General features: G+C 44.3%; 1 protein-coding gene across 1 annotated transcript in view; it reads right to left on the bottom strand.

The window, feature by feature from the left end:
* LOC126253668 (transmembrane protein 132E) overlaps positions 1–19,026 on the bottom strand; it is a 415,203-nt gene that overhangs the window by 23,310 nt on the left and 372,867 nt on the right. The window contains exons 12-13 of the mRNA XM_049955226.1: positions 13,441–13,900; positions 5,467–6,005 (exon numbers count right to left, since the gene is read on the bottom strand). Coding sequence (XP_049811183.1) covers positions 5,467–6,005; positions 13,441–13,900 — 999 coding nt within the window. The remainder of the gene's footprint in view (positions 1–5,466; positions 6,006–13,440; positions 13,901–19,026) is intronic.

Below are 19,026 nucleotides of genomic sequence, written 5' to 3'. Positions count from 1 at the left end.
CAGGCACTTTATTGTGAATAGCAGAGTAATCACGTAGATGTATACGCATATGTAGAACGTTGATGGCTCCCAAGTTCATATAAACAATTTGTCATTAAAGGTCAGCAACATTCTGCTCGTAATTTATATGCACTTCCGACCAGATGCAGATATCGTCGAGGCCTTCGCAAACGTCTGTTGCCCGATTTCTTACGAATATATTTTCCTAAAATTGCGGTCCGTGCGGTATTTAATTGATGACCATCTTTTTCCTGTTAAGGTAGTCGCTACGAGTCTTTAAAAGAATGCCTCATAGAAGGAAAGAGTAAAACATCATGATGACCAAAGTCCAATTCAGTATATTTAGTCATATTAACCACAGTGGTTACAAGTAATTCCGATTATGTTCCTTTTTACTATACTTTAATAGGATATTCCAGTGTTTATACTGTAGCAGGATGGATACCCGTTGTCTTTGTGGTGCCATCTTAGCAGCTGTCTTAGTGAAAAGTGAGTCACATTGACGGAAGATGTTGAAAATTACCTTAACATAGCCGCAAGCTACATAAAACAACAACAGAATTTTTTTCTTTTCTTTTTAATCCACACGATCTTTCAAGATACTTTTCCTTAAATCCTATGTAAAGTGTGCCTCGTCACGGCAAAGTAAAACTTAGAAAACCATTGTACAAGTACCGTCTATACCCATACGAAAGCTATTTAGTATGAAAATAAAACTTCCTGGCAGATTAAAACTATGTGCAGGACCAAGACTCGAACTCGGGACCTTTGCCTTTCACTGAGCTACCTTAGCACGACTCACGACCCGTCCTCGCAGCTTCAATTCTGCCAGTACCTCGTCTCCTACCATCCAGACTTCACAGAAGCTCTTCTGCGAACCTTGCAGAACTAGCGCTCCTGGAGGAAAGGATATTGCGGAGAAGTGGCTTAGCCACAGCCTGGGAGATATTTCAAGAATGAGATTTTCACTCTGCAGCGGAACGAAAATCCCATTCTGGAGTATGATAATAAATTAATTTTAATAGTGTTGAAATGTATTGGAAGCGATCTCCAAGAACAATTATCGTATGACGGCAATTTAGGTAAAGACGCAGGACTCATATCCATAATGAGTGTTCAAAAATGGTTCAAATGGCTCTGAGCACTATGGGACTTAACATCTATGGTCATCAGTCCCCTAGAACTTAGAACTACTTAAACCTAACGACAACACACAACACCCAGCCATCACGAGGCAGAGAAAATCCCTGAGCCCGCCGGGAATCGAACCCGGGAACCCGGGCGCGGGAAGCGAGAACGCTACCGCACGACCACGAGATGCGGGCAATGAGTGTTCAAATCCCCTACCGTTCGTTGGTAATCAGCTTCTGTGTATTTGTTTATGAAGCCTTCTTTATGCGTGTATTATGTGACAGATCGCACTGTGGACTCTGCCGTAGTGGCAACTAACTTGGTCGTGTCACAGGATACAGTCACGCTCCAGTTCCGAGAATTGTGCGTTCTTGCCGGCAGTCTAAGGGTGGAAAGTGATGCCTTCGTGGGCAGCCACAACGGTTTGCTCTTAATGCCATTAACTTACTGACGATGAAGAGGAGAATGGAACGACACTGCAAACCGGAAACGTGACAGAACGCGCAAGAAAAGGTTTTAAGTCCGATACGTATATGGTGAGTAAATTACAGCAGGTCAGTAGGAGGGAACAATGTTGTGCGAACTGGGATTCAAGTACCCAGAAGCAAAGTGCACGTAATAGACAGCCAATTGATGATATGGATAAACGTTTTTTATTAGGCTGCCGTTTTCACGATATTATGTACTTTGGGTATACTTCACACCTTTTGCTTCAGATAACTGGACTTCCAGGCTTTCAAGGAAACTCTGAGAAAAATATTCTCTCGGCGGATTTTGTGTCTCAATAAAGAAGTCTATGTAATGATTAAGTAGCAAAATGAAAAGGCCCAATGATTTATTCAGGCGAATAAATTTGGCAAAGTGTGCCAGGAGTGTTTTCAGATAATATCGGCGATAAATCTTCAAGATTATGTAAAAGAATCTAAAAGAAATGGAGGAGCTATTAGAATCACGTTGACTATAGCAAAGGGTAGACCACCACCACAGAAGTAGTTCTGATGTTGCTCCTGATAATGGAAGCAAGACTTAAGAAAAATCAAGACACTTTCATACGATGTTTCGGACTAGATGAAACAGTCAAGAGTGTACAAAGATGCAAGATGTTAGAAATTCTTAGAAAAATATATATAATATAAGTTATAGGAAATACAGATAACATACAATATGTATAAAACACAAGAGTGAACAATAAGAATGGAAGACCAAAAATATAGTGCTCGCATTAGAAAACGTGTAAACAAAGTATGAAGTCTCCAGTATTGATCAATACGTGCACTGAAGAACGAGTAATAGGAACAAAGCAAGATTCTGAAGTGTGACAGAAATTCAGGGGGAAATGACATAAAATTCTTTGGTGACAAATGAGGAGGAATCATACGAGGGCAGTTCAATAAGTAATGCAACACATTTTTTTTCTGCAACAGGGGTTGTTTTATTCAGCATTGAAATACACCAGGTTATTCCCCAATCTTTTAGCTACAAAACACTATTTTTCAACGTAATCTCCATTCAATGCTACGGCCTTACGCCACCTTGAAATGAGGGCCTGTATGCCTGCACGGTACCATTCCACTGGTCGATGTCGGAGCCAACGTCGTACTGCATCAATAACTTCTTCATCATCTGCGTAGTGCCTCCCACGGATTGCGTCCTTCATTGGGCCAAACATATGGAAATCCGACGGTGCGAGATCGGGGCTGTAGGGTGCATGAGGAAGAACAGTCCACTGAAGTTTTGTGAGCTCCTCTCGGGTGCGAAGACTTGTGTGAGGTCTTGCGTTGTCATGAAGAAGGAGAAGTTCGTTCAGATTTTTGTGCCTACGAACACGCTGAAGTCGTTTCTTCAATTTCTGAAGAGTAGCACAATACACTTCAGAGTTGATCGTTTGACCATGGGGAAGGACATCGAACAGAATAACCCCTTCAGCGTCCCAGATGACTGTAACCATGACTTTACCGGCTGAGGGTATGGCTATAAACTTTTTCTTGGTAGGGGAGTGAGTGTGGCGCCACTCCATTGATTGCCGTTTTGTTTCAGGTTCGAAGTGATGAACCCATGTTTCATCGCCTGTAACAATCTTTGACAAGAAATTGTCACCCTCAGCCACATGACGAGCAAGCAATTCCGCACAGATGGTTCTCCTTTGCTCTTTATGGTGTTCGGTTAGACAACGAGGGACCCAGCGCGAACAAACCTTTGAATATCCCAACTGGTGAACAATTGTGACAGCACTACCAACAGAGATGTCAAGTTGAGCACTGAGTTGTTTGATGGTGATCCGTCGATCATCTCGAACGAGTGTGTTCGCACGCTCCGCCATTGCAGGAGTCACAGCTGTGCACGGCCGGCCCGCACGCGGGAGATCAGACAGTCTTGCTTGACCTTGCGGCGATGATGACACACGCTTTGCCCAACGACTCACCGTGCTTTTGTCCACTGCCAGATCACCGTAGACATTCTGCAAGCGCCTATGAATATCTGAGATGCCCTGGTTTTCCGCCAAAAGAAACTCGATCACTGCCCGTTGTTTGCAACGCACATCCGTTACAGACGCCATTTTAACAGCTCCGTACAGCGCTGCCACCTGTCGGAAGTCAATGAAACTATACGAGACGAAGCGGGAATGTTTGAAAATATTCCACAAGAAATTTCCGGTTTTTTCAACCAAAATTGGCCGAGAAAAAAAATGTGTTGCATTACTTATTGAACTGCCCTCGTAGGATCTTTGGATGGAATGACCATGGTGCGCTATATGCAGGTCGGCCACGAACCGTCTGAAAAGCTGGTAGCGTGATGCATGGTAGATTTTGCTGTGAAATAATTGTAAGAAAAGATTTCGATACGTTGTGCCGTTTCAGAGTTAATTAGCATTGAAGTTAACAAACAGACCGTTGCGCGCCAAATTCAAAAAAATGGTTCAAATGGCTCTGAGCACTATGGGACTCAACTGCTGAGGTCATTAGTCCCCTAGAACTTAGAACTAGTTAAACCTAACTAACCTAAGGACATCACAAACATCCATGCCCGAGGCAGGATTCGAACCTGCGACCGTAGCGGTCCTGCGGTTCCAGACTGCAGCGCCTTTAACCGCACGGCCACTTCGGCCGGCGCCAAATTCAAGGGGACCGCCAGATACAATTAGTGACAGTTTTACTCATAACGTAGATGATAGCGTACGAGACTGATCCTTTGGCTCGGGTCTGATTCTTACTACTGTCCCATATCAATTTTTGGTATGGCTCTCTTGTTCGGTTTTAGGAAACAAAACAGAGAACACGTTTGGCGACACCGTGTCTGGCCGGCCGCTTGAATTTGCGTGCGCAACGGCCTGATAGGCTAACTTCAACTCGGAAACGGCGATATGTATAGATTTTTATTTATTTCATAAAGCTACGTACCCTGCGACCTCGTACAAGCTTCCCGGGAAGTTTCTGATCAGCCTGTGGATTGACAGTAAACAGAGGGACGAAAGTAATGGGGAGAAGTACAAATAAGGTTAGAGATAGACTTCTCAAAATTGGAGACCACGAAGTTGGCGAAAGAAGAGAGTCAGCTGTCTTGGAAGCAAATAACATATGACGGACGCAGCAAGGAGGACATCAGATGCAGATTAGCAAATGGAAAGAGGGCTTTAATGGTCAAAAGAAATTTACTCCTCTCAAACATCGGCCTAAATTTGAGGAAGAATTTTGTGAGATCATTTCGAGTACAGTATTCTAACGAGGTGAGTCATGGACTGTGAAAAAAATGAAAATAGAGTCGAATATGTGGTGCTATAGACTGATGTTAAAAATTAGATGGAATGATAAGGAATTTTCTCTGCAAACTCGGTAAAGAAAGGAACATTTGGAATATTGACAAGAATGACTGACATGCTGATAGATATGTGCTGAGAAGTCTAGAATAATCTCCAAGCACTAGTGGGAGTTAGTAGAAACCGTTGAGAAATGCAGAGTTTCAAAAGTATCCAACAAATAATTGAAGACGTTGGGTTTAAACAGTACTCTGAGACGCAGAATGTGACATAGGACAGAGTTCGTGATGGGTGACATTACAGACTGTTTACTCAAAAAACGGACGCATAATTGCACAGGTATCACTTGCTGAGCGATTAATCGTTGAACTATGCCGGCCTTGTGGTACGGACGTGTAGCATGTGACAGCGTTCCTACTGTGGAAATACGCTGGTACTAATCCCAGTTCCTGATCCTCGAACATAAACAGCACGGCGCTGCTTGTCTAACCAGGTCTCCGTTTTGCCGGGTAATAGGTCCCGCTACGTGAGTCAGCAAGCGCTCGTGGAGGTCAAGATGCGGCCGAGAGCGGGCAACTTACCTTGCAGTTGTTGTTGTTGTTGTTGTTGACGACGGCGTGGCCGGAGGCGCGCTCGAGCGTGGCGCGGCCGAGCCACACCCAGTCGTGCGCGTTGGTGGTGGTGGGTTCCTGGCCCTTGGGCGGCCCCCCGCCGGCGGCGCCTGCCCCTCCGGCCGCCCCCAGGCACGCCGCCCCCGAGCTGGACGCCCCCGAGCTGCCGCCGGCCGCCCCCAGCGCCGGGCCGCGCGCTCCCACCATGGCCGCCTCCATCGGCGTCAGGGGCTTGAACTTGGACGCGTACACCACGCAGGAGACCACGAAGACGACGATGGCGAAGCAGAAGGCCGCCAGCAGCACGTACATGCCGATCTCGAGCGGCGTCAGGCTGACGGCGGGCTGGCCGTGGGCGGCGCCGGGTCCCAGGTGGTGGTGCGACACGCCGCCGCCGCCCACGTGTGAGCCGCGCACGCCGGACCCGCCGCCCAGACCGGACACTGCCGCCGAGTGCTGGCGCGCCTGCACCGTCGGCTCGTGGTTGTTCTCGTCCTTTAGCGGAAACCCTGTCACCACACAAAGCACGCATTCAGTATAAGCCGTGTGAAGACACGGTAATTTCGTTACTGCGTTTTTCAGGCTCTTTTAGAATCATCGAGTGCCGAAACTGTCCTACATTAACAATTTCAACAAAAATTAGGCACCCCTAGACCGTGCAAAGCCACCTCTATCCTTCAAAATGACCTAAACTGTGGGACAGAGGATATCCTTCTGGTATACAATTCCAGCTAAGGACATTGATGATCAGATCCCTTAGAACTTCCAAACTGCTAGGAGTCCCCTATGCAGAGTGATTCTTTTAACGTTTAGAAACCGCTGAGAAAATTAAGACACATGGGGCCGCAAACGTCGGAAAATCCCCCAAAAGTGAATGACAAATATGAAGGTAATATCTGTTCCCGAAAGAACAGATACCATTGATGACCGTGCAGCTTCTCTAGAATGAAATGATAATTAAATCAACACCCCTAGCTGCAAACAGGCATTGATATACATCATTGGGGACATGTTGAAAATGTGTGCCCCGACCGGGACTCGAACCCGGGATCTCCTGTTTACATGGCACACGCTCTATCCATTTTTTTTTTCCTTCTATGTTGTTCGTTGCATTTGTTCGGTGCGGATGTCCCAGGACACTCGTTAAAGTTCAGTGTTGAGCCGTTGACTCGGTTGTTTAGTACAAGTGCAGCTAACGCTCTGACCAAACATGCTGAGCTACCGTGCCTGTAACCATCTGGGGCACAGAGGATAGTGCGCCTGCAGGGACTTACCCCTTGCACGCTCCCCGTGAGACCCACATTCCCAACATGCCCACACAACTACATTCGTAGTGCGCCTAATAGATGTTTGCCCATCACACTCATTACTCGTGGCAGATTACTCTATCAAGTCCCGTACGAGTTGGGGCATAGCGTGTGCGTTCGCACAAGAAGGTCAATGGCCGGGTAGCCATATTTGAACTATATATGAAGATAGTATCTGTTCCCGAAAGAACAGATACCTTTGCCGGCCGCGGTGGTCTAGCGGTTCTAGGCGCTCAGTCCGGAACCGCGCGACTGCTACGGTCGCAGGTTCGAATCCTGCCTCGGGCATGGATGTTTGTGATGTCCTTAGGTTAGTTAGGTTTAAGTAGTTCTAAGTTATAGGGGACTGATGACCACAGATGTTAAGTCCCATAGTGCTCAGAGCCATTTGAACCATTTGAACAGATACCATTGATGACCGTGCAGCTTCTCTATAATGATTTTCAACATGTCCCCAATGATGTATATCAACGCCTGTTTGCAGCTAGGGTATCGATTTAATTATAATTTCATGAATGACAATTGTTAGACATTTGTCATCAACAGATGACGTACTTGGCCGCGTGTGCAACGGTTGAACCAGTCGATCTGTTGCAGCGATTCATTCCAATCCAAGTCAATTAATCAGGTCTGTTTCCGCCCTACGTGTGCTCGTGGGAGTCAGGGTTCGAATCTTGCATCTGGCAGATTGATTGAGACAATTATGAGTTTACAGTAAGGTGTTGACTTATTAATTTATTTACCAGTCTCGCGGTATCCGCTGGTTTATTGTAAAGTACAGCATTACGATACTCCAAGCTTCCGAATTGCATCTTAACCAGTAAATAACGTATGTTTTCTTTACTAAATAAGATCTGTAAACAAAAACAAGAACGGACAAAAAGAAATAACCAGAAAAAAGAACAGCTTTTGCATGGTTACAGCAAGGATAACAATTTTGTAACTTGTATATTCACAATAGATCACATTTACAAAAAGTGTTCGAAATGTGTGCCGTCTGCTTGAATGCAAGTATTGGATTGCTCAATCGTCCCCCTATGCTCACACTCGAAAATCCCCTCCGTATTTTGGTTGTGACGTCACATGTTCAACATTTGTCATCCACATTGGGCGCATTTCCCGACTTTTGCACCCCATATATCTTGTATTAAATTACTTTTCTCAGCGTCATTTACGACGGTTCGGGGTTTTTTAAACGTTAATATGAATCATCATGTTTATTTCAGCCCTAATACAGAAAAATTTTTCAAATACCTATTTGTAATTAAATTCCAAATGGCGAGTACACTGCATTCTGTACGTACTATGAAGGGGTCTGTATTACTCGTAAAGCTGGATAATGGTTACATATGAAGGGCTTATTTCAATAGTGGTACAAGTCCATTTTTGTTCATTCTGAGATACAGAGTCCTAAAGTTAAATGTCCGCTGAAAAATCTGCAGTTGAGATACCAGAAATATTCAAGTATATATACTTGAATATTTCTGGTATCTGGTGTCAGAATATTCAAGTATATGTATTTGAATATTTCTGGTATCTGTTCTCTTCAGTGTATAGCACAGCATGCAATGTTAACGATTGCCGCCGAAGGACGACTTGCAACTAATTACTTGAGTAATGATAACAAAAACAGGGGTTGTATTTGAATCCAACGTTGTTTATTCGCTTTAACACATCCTACCATTTTCGACACCAAGTAGTTTCATCTTGAGGCCCCAGGCGTAACTTGCCGTCCACAACCGTCTTCGCGTGCAATGAACAGAATCGTATGCAGCGGACCAAAATCAACTGGATCCCGTACCTTCCGTGGCAATAACAAGACCAGCATGGTCAGACGACCAAATATTAAGACCATACGAAGTCGATAGGAATGCAGTACGGTAACGGCATGGTACCATTGATCGCTATCGGTAACTCATCCATGTCACTAAGTAACCAGAGGCGTCCTACAGCGCATCTTCGGTGTGTTATTTACATATAATTTACGAAAATATCCAGGATATTATTAAGATTTATATATATATGCTGTCTAACATGTATGGCATACGTCCTTTCCTCTTGGGTGAAGGTGACGTAGAGTAACAGGTAAGGAGCAGGCCATCTGCTGTTCTACTTCATGACACCTTCAAATAGTCAGCAATCGATATCAGTGGGTGATATCCACGATTTCTGCTCCACGCCATCGTCTTCACACGATAGCACTGGGCATAACATCGTATCTTTTATTTTTAAATTATTGTTTATTACATTACATACTTTGTTCTGTTCTGTTGTACTCTAAATTGCAGAGTGCGGTGCGAAGACGATGCACATCGGGTAGAAACTGGGCATCACTTACGAATGTAAGTGTTTTGATCCGATCAAGACTGTTCTACGAGTATATAATATTTTGTTACTGTTCATCGTGATCGCTGCTACGCCCAGTGTGTTTATAGAAGATTTTCTCTATGGGATTAAGATCGCGTGATTTAGCGGACAAGTCGATATACGATAGTGTACTTGGCTGTCAGACGTGGTATGTAAGCGTGAAGACTTGCAGACTTGAAAACCAGGAGTGTTCACGGCATACCTATCACGAGGATGTAGCAGAAAAGCCAAGATTCCGTCACCGACAGTGTAAAACTAAACGTCCTGTGTCATCTATACGGTAACCTTAATGAGCATGCCCAAGTTGCGGTACGAATAACATCTATTTTTCTCAAAATTTCGAATATTTTTTACCATTTTACGTTTGCTACCGTGAACGTGCCTTCATTTTATTTCAGTCTTACTTCCGTTATCAACCGCAGCATCAGAACTGCATCTCTGGCGCCTTTACCCTTCCAAAAGTCAAACTGATCGTAATCTAACGCATCCTCAGTTTTCTTTTCCATTCTTCTGTATATCATTCTTGTCAGGAACTTGGATGCATGACCTGTTAAACTTATTGTACAGTAATTCTCGCATCTGTCGGGTCTTTCGATCTTCGGCATTGTGTGTATGATGTTTTTCCAATATTCTGATGGTATATCGCCAATCTCATACTTTCTACACACCATCGTGAACAGCCGCTTTGTTGCCATTTCCCCCAATGATTTTAGAAACTCCGATGCAATGTTATCGATCCCTTCTGCCTTATTTGATTTTAAGTCTGCCAAAGCTACTATATTCTAATACTGGAGCCACTATCTCTTTCCTATCGACTCCTGTTTCTTTTTCTATCACGTCATCAGAGAAGCCGCCCCCCTCTCCCCCACCCCCCTCACAGAGACCTTCGATGTACTCTTTCCACTTATCCAATCTCTCGTCTGCATTTAACGGTTGAATTGCTATTGAACTCTTAATACTACCGCCCTTGCTTTTCATTTCACCGAAGGCTGTTTTGACTTTTCAACAAAATAAGTCAGTCCTTCCGACAATCATTCCTTTTTCGATTTCTTGACATTTTTCATGCAGCCATTGCGCCTTAGGTTCCCGAACTTACTGTTTATTTCGTTTCTAACTGGCTTGAATTTCTGTATACCTGTCTTTCCTCGAACATTTTTGTACTTCCTTCTTTCATCGATCAACTGAAGGATTTCTTCTCTTGTCCTTGGTTTCTTTGCAGTTACCTTCCTTGTATCAACGTTTTTCTTTCCAACTTTTATGACTGCCGTTTTTAGAGATGTTCATTCCTCTTAAACTGAATTGCCAACTGAGTTATTCTGTGTCGCAGTATCTATAGCCTTGGAGAACTTCAAACGTGTCTCTACATTCCTTAGTACTTTGAACTGTTACCCCTGAAGAAACGTTATTACCGGCAAGTGCTCAACAGAAGATCCCAAAGAGGGTGGCAACAGATAATCACTTTAGAGTACAACATCAATTCTGAGGAAAACAGCACACCGCTTCTGAACTGTGGTAGCCTGACTGACGTATCTGAAGATTCCGGTGAAGATATTAAGATAAATTGACGACACTTCCCGACTAGCGTATCAAACAGATTTTCAAAGAATAGTGTCAATAGGCAATCACAACATAATACAATCTACCTTCTTAGTTGTGGAATCAGTAGAAACGATTAGCGGTGTTAAAATATATTGATGTACAGTTGTGGTCTTTCAAGATAAATATAGTAAATCAATCCACAATATATAAGAAAACTTCTGAGTACACTACAGAGAATCTTTAGAGATGGATTCTCTAAACTAATGTATGTTCGTTGGGCCTATACTTTGGTAACAACAACTTCCTTCAGTAATGTAACACCACAGTTTTATTTAGGCCGTTAGTGTTTAAAAGAGTAGGCAACCTGTACACGTACGTTATATGCAACAAAATTAATCTGACACCGACACATTGGATCAATACTTTTTTTTTCTTTTCTTTTCAGAAGATTTCCAGCTCCGCCTCATTTCAACACCCAAATAAAAACTCACAACGTTGTAATTCCAAGTCGGCAAATCACAATTTCTCAAATTACTGCCCTACTTATAACTTCCGCTCAAATAAATGCCAATATAGATATTAGTGGGACTCTCAGTGCATAGACGCACAAAATATTACGTACCCGAGTATTGTAATCAGGTTTGCTTACGATAAAACAATCCTATGTCTGTGCCCTGTATTTGAAGAGGATTAATATAAAAAGGTATTTCTTTAAATAATAAAAGAAATCGTTATTTCCATCAGATTGTTAAATCAACTAAAGAAAATTAACGACACAAAAACGCCTATTTGCGATCAGCTGATCTGATAGACAAATGGCTACTGTTTGCGTATTGTTTCGATGTGATAAAATATGTCTTTTCTACCAGAGGCAGTTAACCTCTCTGACAGCTCTATAACATGTAAAAGAATTCCTTTTAACAAATAAAATTTATATATTTATTATCCAACCACTTTGCGTATTTTGAGGCTACGTACATCTTGTTGTGATAAAATGAGTTATTCTGTGTCGCAGTATCTATAGCCTTGGAGAACTTCAAACGTATCCCTACATTCCTTAGTACTTACGTACCCCACTTCTTTGCGCGATGATTCTCCCTAATTAGTCTCTTAAACTTCAGCCTACTCTTTATCACTACTAAATTGTGATCTGAGTCTATATCTCCTCCTGGGTATGCCTCACGATCCAGTATTTGATTTCGGAACCCTTGAATAACCATGATGTAATATACGTAAGCCTTTTCCAAGTACATCTCTTGTTATTCTTGAACAGAACATTCGCTATTGCCATCCGAAAATTACTGCATAACTCAATTAGTCTTCTTTCTCTCTCTACTATGAAACCCATATTCTCCCATAACCTTTTCTTATACTCCTTCCCCAACAACCGCACTCCAGACCCCCGTGAGAATTATATTTTCATTTCCGTTTACGTAATGTATTACCCCTTCAATATCGTCATGTATTTTATCTCAGCTTGCGACGCTGGTATGTATACCTGAGCTATCGTTGTCAGTGTTGATTTGCTGTCGATTCTGATGAGGACAACTCTATCACTGAATTGTTTACAGTAACTCACACTATGTCCTCCCTTCCTATTCATAACGAATCCTACTCCCTTTATAATACTTTCTACTGCTGTTGATATTACCCTACACTCGTCTGGCCAGAAATCCTTGTCTTCTTTCCATTTCACTTGACTGTAGTGGGTATAGCGGATGAGTGCTGTAGAGCCGAAACTGTTCATCGGTTGTAATAAAGAAGCGTGTCACCAAGACATCGACTTTTCCAATTTAATCCCATGTCATCTAACACAGTGCTTTTCCTATGCCTATTTCGTGGAAACACCATAACGGTAAAGTTAGAGAGATTCGAGATCACGTGGAGGTTTGCCAACAACTGTCCTTCCGCCCGCATCTCGTGGTCGTGCGGTAGCGTTCTCGCTTCCCACGCTCGGGGTCCCGGGTTCGATTCCCGGCGGGGTCAGGGATTTTCTCTGCCTCGTGATGGCTGGGTGTTGTGTGCTGTCCTTAGGTTAGTTAGGTTTAAGTAGTTCTAAGTTCTAGGGGACTTATGACCACAGCAGTTGAGTCCCATAGTGCTCAGAGCCATTTGAACCATTTGAACTGTCCTTCCGTCACAGCATCACCATTGGAACCTGAAGCGTGGAGAAGTGACAATAGAGATGGAAAGATGATCATGGTTTAATATCCCGTCGAAAGGAGGTCAGAAGTTCAGATTGTATCAAAAATGGGGCAGGAAATCGGCCGTGACCTTTCAAGGCAACCATCCCGGCATTTGCCTGGAATGATTTAAGGAAATTTTGGGAAATCAAAATTTGGATCGCCGTACGCGGATTTGAATTGTCGTCCTCCCAAATGCGGATAGTGGTACACATCCAACACAGACCACAAGGTGGACTGCAGGGTATAGATGCGGCTGGAAGTAGCTTTTATATTCTGTGAGTATAGTCGTGTCTACTTTGCGCACCATGGCGATGACACCAGCAACAAAAGGGAACATTTTGATTTCAGCAGTATTACGTCAGGGACGTAGGAACATTATTTACGTGAAATTCATCAGTCAACTGTAGTGATTATGTTTGACATTAAGGCTTTGTTGGGAAAAGACTTATTTCTACAGTTTTTACCGTCTTCCCGAACAGTAGGATAATTCCACAAAGTGTTTAAATCTGCATGTGATGACGGTAGTGCGAGTGTCGTCGGCTCACCGATGGAGATGTCCGGGACGTCGGCGACCATGTCGCGGCTGGAGCGCGGGCCGAAGCCGAGCGGCAGGCCGCCGCCCACGCCGGGGCCGCCGTCGTTCTGCACGAGGTCCGGCCGCTGCGGCAGGTCGCTGCCCGAGAAGTCCACCTCCACGTAGGCCGAGGCGGCCGCCAGCGCCGGCGCCGGCGCCGCCCCCGCGCCGCCCGCGGCCGGCCGCCCACGCGTCACGGCGCCCCCGCCCCCGCGGCAGGCGTCAGCCGGCAGCAGCGCGACGCGCAGCAGGTCTCCGCGGCCCTCCCCCACAGCGATAACGCGGGGGTGCGGCGACGTCACCATGGGCGCGAACGCCACCACCTCGGGGTCGAGGCTCTCCACCAGCAGGTGGTAGTCCGACACCGCCACCTCGCGCAGCGGCGTCCGCGTCCCGTCGGAAAACTCTATGTCTATGTCGAGCAGGCCCTCCTGCAACACGAACGACCGTCGCTCATATCTCTCATCTGACAAAACACTGTCTCACGGTCATCCTCACGGAGAACATACAGTACATAACTTCATTGCGGCATCACCATTACACACGGCCTGTATCAACAAGTTATTTTCTAATTGGCAGGAAGAGTTTTCATACGACTCGGATTTAATTCGGAAAGTGGTATATCGTACACTAAGTGAAGGAAAGATGTTAGGGTTTGATGTCCCGTCGACGACGAGGTCACTAGAGGTAGAGTACATGTTCGGACCGGAGACGAGTAGAGACAGAAATCGCCCATATCCTTTTTAAAGCAGTTGTCATTATATTGTCTTCGGCGAGTTGGGAAAATCTCGGAAAACTTGGGTGGTCTGATCGGGATCTGAATCTCTGACGCCACAGAATAAACATCCAGTCTTATCACTTCGCCGCCTCACTCATTATATTAGTAAGCTATATGTGGCCGACTTAGTCGAGCGATAATGTTCTGTGAAGGAGGCGGGTGAAAGGCATTTATGTGGATTTTCAACGGTAGATACGGAGGTCGGCGCGTCGGTATTTTTTTTTTTTTAAATAAAGCCTTTAGCGCCTGGGGTATTACCTCAAGATAAATGTGATTTGATGACGTAGCATGGTTACCTATGCTCTTCTCGAAATGTAAATAGACACTTTCGAGAATACAAAAAAGAAAACGTAAATAATAGTACGATAAATGCTGCTATCAGGCAGCTTGAAAGCAGAAGAACGAATGGGAGTATTTGTTCCTGATGGAATATCCAGTCGGAACACTCAAAATCAAGAATCATTTCGAAGGGCTGAGTCCGCTTTTTGACGTTTTGCAAGGTGCACAATGTGCTGTGTAGATTGAGCTGGTTTTTATTTGCTTAATAGTGAAAGACAAACCGTCTGGATTACTAAAGTGTCTTCGAATTAAATATTTCGACCTTTGCCACAGGTCATCTTCAACTCCAGATCTAATTATTGTGAATCTTATTTTGTCATCGGGATGAAACTTCAGCGATATCGACCGACGATTCGCTGCAACTACATCTGAATTTGAAGAAGAAGACCTGTGACATATAATAGCACCGGTGATCCTAACTGGGCGGAGAATACAGTCGCAGTGTGCCGAAAGACGTCTGCTTGTCTCTATGCTCTCAAAAAGTTTCGGAACATATTTCCACAGGACTTGAAACGCCAGCTCGTGCAAGCACTCGTTCTACCGAACCTCCACTATTGTGATGTGATTCAACAAGGCATGAGTAGTGAAAACAAAAGACGGCTAGAGCTAACCATGAATGCCTGTGTGCGTTACACCTGCAACATTCGCCGATATGATCATGTTAGTGCTTCATACTCCGAGCTAGGGTGGCTGCGGCCGGACAAATTGCGTGACTACCACACTCTATGTCTACTCCACCGACTCCTCGTCGCGCAAGCACCCCAGTACCTTGCTTCAGAGATAAAAACCTGTCATGTCATCATAATCGAAACACGAGGTCACTCTTATTTGGTATCCTAACTGTGCCCACTCACAAAACAAAAACTTTTGCAAACTCCTTCTCAGTTGCCGCTGTCCGCCTCTGGAACAAACTGCCCCTTACCTTCCGCAAAATTCAATCTCCTGCTGCTTTTAAGAAGTTGAAGCATTTCCTACTATCATCCTCATAAAGTTCTCCACAAAATTAATGTACAAGGGCAATCCTCTCATCTGTCAAATAGCAAAGCTATCTTGCTCCTGAGATGCCTTCCTCTTCATCTATCTCTATTAGCCACGCAATCTTCTTTTCCTTTATATTTCCTTAATTATGTTTCATCATGTCTCTCTATTCTTCTCCTCCCTTCACCATGAGTCTCCCTCATACTCCCTGCTGCCAGCACTCCTATCTAAAATCTGTCTCTTCAATAATGTCTAGTTATAACAGTACTTGTGATCTAAGAATATAAACTCTATATGTATGTATTTTTCCAGGTGTACCTTTCTAATTGTTTAAAAATGGCTCCGAGCACTATGGGACTCAACTGCTGTGGTCATAAGTCCCCTAGAACTTAGAACTAATTAAACCTAACTAACCTAAGGACATCACAAACATCCATGCCCGAGGCAGGATTCGAACCTGCGACCGTAGCAGTCGCACGGTTCCGGACTGCGCGCCTAGAACCGCGAGACCACCGCGGCCGGCCTAATTGTTTATTTCACTTTTTATACTAGATGTAGTTTAACATGCCAACTAAAACATATGAATGTAAAATAAGTAGAATGCCTGGTTAGATGTAAGAGAGGGCCTGATGGCCCTAATCTTGCCAGGTTAAATAAATCAATAAATAAATAAATAAATAAATAAAATAAGGAAAATGAAAAGTTATCCAGATTGTGCCTGTCGTCATTCATTATAGTAAAACTCGTTGTGTCGTCAGTTATGTTATGTAAGATGAATGTTACGTAGGGTACACAAAATTACGTCCGACATGAGCAAAGTTCTCCCATCCGACATCACATATGCTTTCATCTTACAGGTTTTTACCAGAGCATCGGGTTTTCGAAGGCAACAGTGTAGTGTGGAATCCTACACAGGAGTCATTATTTGGCAATAGTCTAGTGTTACTTTTTGTATCTGAAGCTACAAGAAGAAGTCATTGATCGAAGAAGTGGACTTGGCAAGGTTAGTTAGAATTCAAATACACTCTGTTGTATTTGGGGAAAACGAACTGTTTGATTGTGTGTGACTATTCGGCTCTTGTTGTTTTGTTACCTTATCCCAAGACTGTACTCTTTTGAGATTTGCTGATGTTGTAGCAAAAAAACAAAATGAGAGTTAAGTGGAGACCAAGGTGCATTGCTTGCCGTCCGGGGTAGGGATCAGAAGTGAAAGTGAGGCCAATCAGATTGTCACAGGGCTCAAATCAATGTAAGAGCAGTGACTGGCAGGTAGACGTGAAGCTGGCCACCTCTAACGAAACTATTTCGTGAGTATACGAGCACAGGAAGCTGGAGCGGATTAGTCAAGTAGCCTGAACCACGTGGCTGGCTTAGTCAGACGTTTGTTCCCGGGTTTGCGGGAACTGAAGACAAGTAGGAACATTATAACAGCAGTACGGGTTGGTTCAAATGGCTCTGAGCACTATGGGACTCTGCACTCAGCACTCTGAGGTCATCAGCCCCGTATACTTAGAACTACTTAAACCTAACTAACCTAAGGACATCACACACATCCATGCCCGAGGCAGGATTCGAACCTGCGACCGTAGCAGTAGCGCGGTTCCGGACTGAAGCGCCTAGAACAGCTCGGCCACAGCGGCCGGCAGTACGGGTTGTAAAATAGGTCACCAACAGTAACACATTCCTTCATCTCGTCTTCGGATGGATCGTGCTATTCCGCAAAATCTGACTTCCGAACACTGCTAGAATCCAAGCGCTCTCGGCCCGCAGGAAATAATAAGCGACGTATTACTCTCAGCATTACCTAGGAAACGTTTACTGGAAAAACCAGATTAGTTTCGTGACTGATACATGTACAAAACAGTCTTCGTAAGCGTCGTTAGCCTTGCTTTCAGCCACGAGACAAGGTTCAACTTGCCAATGCCCCACACCAAATTTAAGTCCAAACAACTTCATCCAAAATCACCACGAATATAAACGAGATTATAAATCAAAGTTAATAAGTTAACATCTTAAGAAACACACATACACATGAAGTTTCCGAAAAACGAACATAAGGGTTTAACGTCCCGTCGAGAAGGAAGTCATTAGAGACGGAGCACAAGCTCGGCTTGAAGAAGGGTAGTGGAGGAGACGGCTGCGCCCTTTTAAAGAAATTGTCCAAGAATTTGTCTTAAGTGATAGAGGGAAACAACGAAATACCTAAATCTGGATACCCAAACAGGGATTTGAACCACTGTCCTCGTGAATGAGAGTACAGTGTGCTTATCACTGCACCTCCTCTTTTGGTTGAGATTCCACAGAAATAAGTGGAATATGTTGGTTTCAATTAGACGTCGTTGAGTCCATCTCTAATTGACCATCACCTCAACTTAGCTAGTGGCTCTCCGGTTCGACACGAAGACCTCTCGTCTACCGAGCAGTTACAAGCGCAATAAATCTATAGAAAACTGGAAAATTATTAATCATAATTTCGCTCTCTGGCACGGTAATGCTCTTCCGAATTATTTTAAGCTTTCCGTATTGGGAAAAGTTACTCGTCAACAGGTGCTGCAAAGCACCTTCCGTCATGTGGGAGTCCCTAAAGACAAACTCGTTACCGAGCGAGGTGGCGCTGTGGTTAGCACACTGGACTTGCATTCGGGAGGACGACGGTTCAGTCGCGCGTTCGGCTATCCTGATTGGGTTTTCTGTAATTTCCCTAAATCGTTCCAGGCTAATGTCGCGATGGTTCCTTTGCAAGGGCACGGCTGACTTCCTTCCCCGTCCTTCCCTAATCCGATGAGACCGATGGTCTCCTCCCCCCAAAACAGCATCAACAACAAACTCGTCAGTTCCACACAGGGAAAAACCTGCCTCCCCTGGATGTGATACGCCGAGTATCAACGTTCAGATCATTATCTGACGCCTCAATGATCAGACCTGGAGCCATGAAACGCTTTACTGCGTAACATTTCTGTCAAGTACTTCGAGCGCCATATGCTAAATAAAAACTAAGCTATGGCACAAAAACTGCAAACGCAAAGTGTATTGCTGCCAAAATTACTTTTAGTATTTTAACCATCGTCAGCAACTGTAATTGTATATAACGAAATAATAAAGAACCAGCTGCATAAAAGAAGTTTAATTTCTTCACCAGTTTTGGGAACTTAGGTCATTATTCAGAAGGAGCGTCACCAATAAGATGCATACAGCAAAATGCCGTTTTCCTGCGGCAGATACCATGGACAGCGCACCCGACTCCCACCAGGCGGCTATAACTACGAAAATGGAGACATAACCGGCCGCACACCTGGGAAGCCTCTTCATGCAGATTAGAGTCATCCACACAAAACCACCTTTTTTTCACTGCAGTGGCAGTGGCTGTGAAAAAAGGTGGCTTTGTGTGGATGACGCTAATCTGCATGAAGAGGCTCCTGCAGCTCTGCGGCCGGTTATGTCGCCATTCTCGTAGTTACAGCT

The sequence above is a fragment of the Schistocerca nitens genome, chromosome 1, assembly GCF_023898315.1.
Source record: "Schistocerca nitens isolate TAMUIC-IGC-003100 chromosome 1, iqSchNite1.1, whole genome shotgun sequence".
Lineage (NCBI taxonomy): Eukaryota > Metazoa > Arthropoda > Insecta > Orthoptera > Acrididae > Schistocerca > Schistocerca nitens.
This window is presented reverse-complemented; position numbering and strand designations above follow the sequence as displayed.